This window comes from Gossypium hirsutum, chromosome A05 (assembly GCF_007990345.1).
Source record: "Gossypium hirsutum isolate 1008001.06 chromosome A05, Gossypium_hirsutum_v2.1, whole genome shotgun sequence".
NCBI lineage: Eukaryota > Viridiplantae > Streptophyta > Magnoliopsida > Malvales > Malvaceae > Gossypium > Gossypium hirsutum.
This window is the reverse complement of record NC_053428.1, coordinates 36,718,852-36,727,734: the sequence shown is the minus strand read 5'-3', so window position 1 is coordinate 36,727,734 and position 8,883 is coordinate 36,718,852. Positions and strand designations below refer to the sequence as shown.

At 38.3% G+C, this 8,883-nt stretch overlaps 1 protein-coding gene across 1 annotated transcript; it reads right to left on the bottom strand.

Moving 5' to 3' along the window:
• Positions 1-977: 977 nt before the first annotated feature.
• Positions 978-2,273, bottom strand: LOC121228922 (uncharacterized). Its single transcript, XM_041111945.1, has 2 exons — positions 1,860-2,273; positions 978-1,748 (listed from the first exon to the last, which is right to left on the bottom strand). The coding sequence occupies exons 1-2, from the start codon at positions 2,271-2,273 to the stop codon at positions 978-980; spliced, it is 1,185 nt and encodes a 394-aa protein (XP_040967879.1).
• Positions 2,274-8,883: the final 6,610 nt, after the last annotated feature.

The following is an 8,883-nucleotide window of genomic DNA, read 5'->3' as shown; positions in this document are numbered from 1 at the left end:
TTTGGAATGTCCAGAAGCCCTCAAAAGTGGCCTTTTTCCGAATTGGACTTAACTTGGGCTCGGCAGGGACACGCTTGTGTAACACGCCTGTGTTCGATTACTTCAGGCCGTGTTTAAGCCTGTTAGAATGGCACGGGTGTGTGCTATACCCGTGTGAGTCGTGCTTCGATTCTGCCCGTGTGAGGAAGTCTAGGCCGTGTTAAGTTCGTACTTTGGCCCATTTTCTCTGTTTTTGGCCCATTTCTCGTTCCTTTCTCTCTCCTATACTCTCCTAAGTATAAAACATGAAATTAACGCATTAGGAGCATCGAATTCACCAATTCTAATGAAAATCATTCATAAAATGCATTAAACATGGGGTATAAATATGTATAATTTACGGTTTATCACTGACAAATTCTTTTCTCCAGTTCCTTCTTCAGATATGGCATTGATGTTCAGGTTTTCCAACATTTCTTCCATAGTTTCCTTTCTCAGCATCCTCCATTCAGGGTTAATAATCCCTCCTGACACAAAAGTTCTGGATATGTGAAGGAATATCATTGGTTCCCATTTGATTTCCTCCCCATATAAGCGTACTCTTCTCCTCTCTTGCTTCTTTTCCAGGTCTTTCTTTCTTTATCTCATGTCTGGCTTGAATCCTAAGCTAAATCAGTCTCGTTTATCCTTCATTATTGGTGCTCGACCCTTCCTTAGAGGTATCTCCCGAGTCTCCTCCTGGGTAAACCTCATTTCTCAACAGTTAATTGAAGTCTCATTCTTGTAGTCTTGGGTATCTTAGGTATTGGGATTATGTTCCTTTTGGTGATAATTTTTGTGTTTAAAAATTCCAATGATCGAAAGGAACATTCAATCGCTTCATCGTTTGCCTCTAAATATAGTGCATCTTCTTCCGTATTTATCGTTATTAGCCGCTCTTCCATCACCAACTTCAAGTTTTAGTGTAGTGATAAAGGTACTACCCCTACTGAATGTATCTAAGGCCTCCCCAATAGGCAGTTATACGAAGGCTTGATGTCCATTACCAGGAAGTCCACATCGTACGTGTTTGGGCCAATCAGAAGGGGTATTTTGATTCTTTCCATTACCCTTCTTTCGGTGCCGTTGAATGCCTTCATTATGTTTTGGTACGTTTTCATGTAAGAGCTATCCACAGGTAACATGTTCAGCATGGATAAGGGTAAGACATTCAAGGCTAACCCGTTATCAATCAACACCCCCGGTAGCGTATACCCCTTGCAGCAGGTGTTGATGTACAGAGCCTTGGTCGATCCCATGCCTTCGGGTGGTATTTCATCATCATTAAAGAAGATGAAGTTATCAGTACTTATGTTGCTAACTAGGCAGTCTAGCTTATTAATGGAAATATCATTAGCGACATAGGTTTCATTTAAAACTTTCATCAGTGAGCTACGATAGACCTCCAAGCTTAAAAGTAAGGCTAGCATCGAGATGCGAGCTAGTTTTTTATACAGCTGTTCTACAATACTGTACTCACCGTACTTTAAAATTTTCAAAAATTCTTTAGCCTCCTCTTCATTTACTAGCTCATTAACGGGAGGCTCAAATTCGGCTATATTTTCCTTCAACTGTTCAACCGCCAAGGCTTTTCCTTTTATATGCTCCGCTCTTGGATTTGCTGAATTGTAGCGCCTCCTACTACACGTATAGAGACCTATATCTTTGCCCTCTTCTGAAGCATTGACTGGGTTCTCCTCTCTCGGGATTGTCACATTACAGCCATAGTTCTAAGAAACCTTTTCATTATCCTTGTAGGGAAAGGATATAGGTTTCTGGATTATGACTCATGGTGCTGTTTGCGTTCTAGCTTTGTTTTTTCTTGGTCGTAAAATAATGACCACTGGGTAGTTGACTTTTTGGGTTTTCGCTATCGATTCTCCTTCCGACGCGCATATATTTCCCTCTTCAGGGCTTTTAAGCTCTTCATAAAACTCTACTTCTTTGTTGTCCATCATGTCCTGCACTAGGGCTCTGAACTTGATGCATTCTTGGATTTCATGTACTTCTCCATTATGGAACTCACAATAGTTCCTCTTTCTTTCAGATCTTTCTTTTGAATCCAGTACGATCAATCCTCTTTTTATCATCTCTTTCCAGACCCGTCTCAATGGGGTTTTAACTTCCGTAACCTCACATTTGATTTTCTTGCTTCCACTTTCATTTATCCCGTTTACCCTTTGGTTAGCATGGTTGGGTAGCGGGTTTCTTGTTACATTTGGTGCGGATGAGTCGTCAAACTTTACAATCCCCATTTTATGAATCTTTTGATTAACTTTTTAAACGCGATGCAGTTTTCAATTGAATGCCAGTGATTCCCGCGTGGTATTCGTATTGAGCGTTTGCGTCATACCATTTGGGAAATGGGGGTTGCATCGGCTTTAGGTAGAAAGGGGACACCACGTGTGCATCAAACAGGTTTTGATTCAATTCCCTATACGTCATGGGTATAGGTGTGAACTGTAGCCTTTTTGTATTCGTTCTCGTACTGTATAGGGGGCCCTGATGGTTGGTGGTTACTGTCTTCGGCTGGCTCACAGTAATTGACTTGGAATGACTCTTATTATATGTGCTCATGTTATTCACCTCATTCTCCCTCTTTTTCGGGGCAGATCTCTTGGTACTTTCCCCCGCATCTATCTTACCGCTCTTCACTGTGTTTTCAATCATTTCGCCAATCATCACTATGTCTGATAAGCTTCTAGTGGCACTTCCCAACATATGAGTGATGAATGGAGCTTTTAAGGTGTTGATGAAAAGCATTTTGGTTTCTTTTTCTAGGAGAGGTGGCTGGACTTGTATGGCGACTTCCATCCATCTTTGGGCATATTGCCTGAAGCTCTTATTTTGTTTCTTCTCTATGTTCTGCAAAGTGATTCTATCAGGGGCCATATTCGTCACGTGACTATACTGCTTCATGAAAGCTTATGCTAGATCCTTCCATGAATTGATCTTGGTATGGCTCAATTGGTTGTACTATTTGGATGCTGCCCCAACTAGACTTTCTTGAAAATAGTGAATCAATAGTTGGTCATTATTGACATAGCCCGCCATTTGTTTGCAGAACATGGTGATGTGAGCTTCAAGACAACTAGTCCCGTTATGCTTCTCAAACTTTAGAGTTTTGAACTTGGGGGGAAGTACTAGATTTGGAACCAAGCTCAAATCTTTAGCATCGATTCCACTATGATAGTCGGCATTTTTCATTTCTTTAAACTTTTCTTCTAACCATCTACACCAATTTTCAAGTTGTTTCGGGAGCTCCACACTTGCCTTTTCTATTTTTACCACATCATCGAGATCGAGGACAATGGGATTAGTTGGGTTATCCCTTGGATTAGAGCCTGAGCCGACATGGTAGTTTATCGGCACTGAAACACAGACCTAAAACTGTTGGGGCCTAATTGTGTCTGAACATTTATCGGGGTAAAACCCGGGTAAAGAGGATCTTCATTATCATCTCCAGCGTTGACCACGGGGTTCTTTCCCTTTTCTAGCCCACCAGTCAGCAGTTGTGTTAATTGGTTCATCATGTTTCTCTGGGATTCTAGCATCTGATCCCTCATATCTTATTGGATTTTAGCCAATTGTTCTTGCATTTGTGTTTTTAGTTACTCTTGTATTTCTTTTTGGAGTTGTTCCTGGCTTTCCAATCTTTGATCCATAATTTTTATCTTGGCGCGAGTATCGTAACGATGTTTAGTTGGTGAATTTTTTTCAGTTTGCAGATTAACTGAAATATTTTTTAACTAATTAGGGTCCTTTTGTGACATTTAATACATATGATGCGATGAAATGCAAATGCATGGGATGAATGCAGAAAAAGGTATCGACTCTGGTTCAATTCCATTTAGAATAACTTTACTAGAAAACAAAAATCTTTAAATAAAATGGATTACATATTTGGCTTAGACTTGTTGCTCAAAGTTTTAACTTTCCTAAGTAACCATGCTAGCTCTCGGCCCCGTTTGATTCTAATTCATATTTCACACTTAATACATCAGCCTGAACTGCTAGAGTCTGTAAATGGTCGGCCACCTCTAGTATCTGAGCTATAGCTTCACCTATAACATAATCTCTATTTCTAACTTGATCTTGAGAACGGTGGAGTTGCTCTTTCCAACGCTCCTCATTTGCTTCAAGAAGTTCAACCCGGAGTTCGTAGTTTTATAACGTAGTCTCGAATTCTTCTACCTTCTTTTTCAGCTCTTCAATCTTGTTCAAGCTCACCTTCAGCTGCAGAGTTTCGACTACGATACTGATGGAACAACCATTCCAATTCTGCCACTCTAGCCTTTAACTCGACCTTGGTGCAACCTTTCTAATTCTGCCACTCTAGCCTTTAACTCGACCTTCTCATTTTGGGTTTCTAATAATCTTTTTTCTAAGGCCTCTTTTCGAACCTGAGTATCTTAAAATTTTCTCTCCCATCGATCGGCTTTAGCTTTCTCCTCTTAGATCTCTTGTCGCCACTGCTATGATGTCTTCCCCAATTTGACGATCCTCATCGGTAAGCGCAACTTCTTGCAATCCATTTTCAAGCTATCTAAATCTTCTTTTGCCTTATTCTTTCCTTTCTCAGTTTCTCGACATCTAGTTTCTGAACATCAGCATCTAATCTCAAATGTATTTTTTCCTCCTCCAATTGCTCGATCTTCTTTCCTAAATCCAAGTTCCATTTCTCGAAATCCTGCTTCATGATCTCTAGCTCGGATGGACCACTTGTAGGTATTCTTCCATCGATCACCCGTCTTCTTGACTTGGGCCGGAGATGTTGTCGTTGATTCTTTTACTCCACCACCGATTATATTTAGGGGTCGTCATCGGACCTACAGCCAATCTTTTCATCCGGCAGGTCTGGTTCTAAGCGTTGGATATTTCTTCTACCTTCTTCTTATAGTTATCCTCCTTATACAAAAACTCGCACTGAGCTAGCCCATGGGTTGCTGGTATGAACTGTCTCGATCTATACTACCTCAAAACAAGCAAAAGAGCATACCTAACAGCTCCCAAAATCCTAAGCATGGGGATCCAATCAAAGTCGCCTCATCGATATAGGTTCTCGTCGGGATCCATCCAAGGGGCTCTCCACTCGACGTCCTTTTCTTGGAGATTTTGGAGGATCGCTATCCATTTTTCCTCTGATATGTCGTCCCATCTCGATGTAGCCACTATTTCCTTTAATGGGGAATAATTCTCGGAGAACACCCGATACAAAACTTCGTCCATTTTCTAGAAATGGCTATGGAACCAAGCTAGCAATAGTTGCGCGCACTCGATGAATCTTCCTTCACCCGTTCTCCAGCAAGCGTTTAAAGATCTGAATCTTTCAGCTAAAATCACGGGAACCGACTTGACCCTCTTATCCAGTCAGTTAAACAAATCAAAAACCTCATCATACGTGCCTCAGCGCCTTAGGGAAAACAATAAGCCCATAGATGCTTAAAGTAAAAACATCAACCCTCTTTTTCACATCTGGGTATGCCAAAATCAGGTCTCGCAAACTTTTCCAGGGGATACATTTGCTTTCTCCTTTCTGCTTGATCCGAGCCGCAACCCACTGTTCACTCATTTCTATGATATTCATTAACTTCTTCACAAAAGTGGGAACATTAATGGCTCTAGAATATGCCTTTTCAACTTGAATCCTTGGGCAATGAAGTAGGGTTGTATACTCTTCCACCGTAGGTACCAAGTCCACATTCCCAAAAGTAAAACAACTGTAGGCGGGGTTCCAGAATAGAGCCAGAGCTCAAAATAAGTGCTTGTCCACCTTATGTCAAGTAGATAAGGCAGATCGCCATAATTACTATAGAATAGCTGCTTGATCTCATCGTCCCAATGGGCCCATATCTCTTTCAATTCTCGGAAGTCGTATTGTGTCACACTGATACGGGTGAAGTCCCATAATCCTGATGTGTACCCCTCCACCAAGCTATCTTCTTTCTCTAATTGTGTTTTCTCTGACCATATACGAACAGTCGCACTATTCTCCACCTTATCAAGAAATTCGTTCTCCATGACAAGCTCTTTATTTAGTAATCGAACTTGAACCGACACCTTTTTTATGATGAAAATGTCATGCAATAACAAGCAAAATAACAACACAAGTCAGTACAAAGTATATGAAATTAAAGTAAGCAACAGATAACAAGCAGAGCACCTATTCGGACGACCACTAATGGTTTGGTGCGGCTCTACCTAGGGCGGGCTCTTATGGATCACTACATGTGATTCGGTTCTAAAGACAGGGTACCTGAACCAGTAAATTCCTCGATCCTCACCCATTATAGGCTCATATAGACCTAGTTCGGTTCAGGGGAATACATTTCCCTATGGCTATATGGAGATGAAAATCTCACGAAGACAAAGGTACGAATGTATCCCGGAAGCGATCCACTGTCCTATACAAAGGTGAAAACCTCACGAAGGACTAGTTTCTCGCTCCCACTTAAAAGGGTTGATCAAATGATCATGCAATGCAACATGTGAAAACATCTAAAGACTCGAACCAATAAAAATGTTACAACCAAGATCACAAAAAATGGCGAATGAAATACAATGAAAGGATCGTATTTTAAAACATTTTTTTTAATTTTCAACAAAAAGACAGAAATTAATCAATTTGCGGCTTAACTCTCTCATTTATTCCCCTGTGGAGTCGCCAAGCTGTCGAAACCATTTTTTTATTTTGAAAACGGGGTCGACTTTTAGTTTGAAAACAAAGATGGGAGTCACCACCAATCTTTTTTTTTGTGAGGTCTGATCGAGACACCTTGTGATTGATCGTTTCAATAAAACGTTTTGATTTATTAAAACAACGATTTTGGTCTAAGAAATTAGAGAAAACAGGTTCGTGAGTCAGTTACGTATGAAGAAGGATTAGCACCCTCGCAATGCCCAAAAATTGGCACCTAATTGATTAATTAATGTCTTAACATCGAAATTTGAAAAACTCAAAAAGAATTTAAAATACGATCTTCTTTTTATTAATGTTAATTTTCTAAAAAAAACCGAATAAATTAAAACGAATATTAAAGGCCCTCTCGTCTCGAGATAATCGAATGTCACATCCCGTAAGTTAGGACACGACATTTGAATTCTCGAGAATAAGCTTGCCTTTTAATTTTTATTTTAAAATTTTTATTTTGATTTTTGAAAGGAGATTCAGTTGTTTAAATCCAACAAAAAAAAATCGAAACCCCGTAAGTTAGGGCACGATCATTCTTGAGTTTCTAAACGCGGAATATCGACATTATTTAAAAATCATGTAATTTAAAACTTAAAAAGATATTTGGTTATTTAGGTTTGACGAAAAAAATCGAAACCCCGTAAGTTAGAGTGCGATTTTCTTGAATTTCCCAAAATGTAAAATACTACTGATTTTTTTGTTTTCCTTTTTTATGAGTTAATGTAATTTTTAAAACGATATGTGAATGAAATGTTGTATTGACAAAGGACAAGATGGAATACATTAATAATACAACACATGAGAACCGTATAACATACACTATTTTAACATTAACAAAAAGCATCAAAAATAAATAAATAATCGCAACTATAATAGCGACGACACACACGCATAAAAAACAATGCCAATCAAATAATGAAGACAAAGAAACAACTACACAAATAAATATAAGGGAGAATAATTTGTAAAAATATCGCAAATAAGGAATCAAGTTATAGTAAATATAAAATTAAGGACATAATTTATAATAAAATATATAAATAAATAATAATAATAGTGAAATATAAGAGAACATAAAAGCACAAATAAGTGAACTTTAATTATTAAAAAGGTTAAATAAATAAATAAATGAATAAGATGATAAATAAAACAATTTGATTGGTAATTATAAAAAGAATACAAGTAAATAAAACAAATAAAAAAAAGCAACAAATAATATTAATGAAACCAAATAGGAAATATAATAATATTAGATTAACTAATTTAATAATGAAATAACAAAAATAACAAAGGGGACTAAATTGAACTTTTAAACAGTAATGTGGGGCAAATTAGAAATAAATAAAAATGAAAAATGTCCAGATTATAATCCCTTTAAACATTAGAAGGATCAGTACAACAATTATACACGCAGATCCCAACTGAACAAACCCGAATCAGGTTTCAGGTCATCGAAAACAACACCGCTTTAGGCATCCATCTTCTCAAATGGTATAGGGACCAAATTAAAAATAAAACAAGACTAAGTGATAAAAATAAAAAAATGGAAAGGATCGAATCGAAATAGGTCAAAAAAGCGGAGGGATTAATCATGCAAATAACCCATTCCAGAGAAAACACGTGGATCCTTTAGCTGGGTCGGGTTAGAAAGTGGGTCGAAGGCCAAAACGACGTCGTTTTGAGGCCATGGAAACAGGCCCTAAACGACGTCGTTTGCTTCGCCTTTAAAAGCAAAATTTTCAAAAAAAATTCATTATATTCGGGCTTTTTAAAAAAAAAACTAAAGGGAGGTTTTGCTTTCCCTCTAGAGTCCCCGATTTCCAGCCATAAGGCCACCGTGGCTACTGTCGATCGCTAGTGATGGCGCCGCCATCCACGGTGGTCGGAGAGTATAGAAAAAGACCATTCTGGTCCTTTTACTCCTTCTGACCCTGATCTGAAGTCAAAACACCCAGAAAACCCCCACAAAAGTCGAAAGAAAACAAGGAAACCTTTTGGTTTTGTCTTCTCCCTCTGTCAAAAAGGTAAAAAAGGGCTTATATTTTATATATATAATATTCGAAGTAAATAGGCTATGAAAAAAATTGAAAATATACCTAATCTATTTTTTTATTGATCTTTGCGTATTCGTCTATGTTCGTGAAAAATACATAGATTATTACATGGCTTTTATA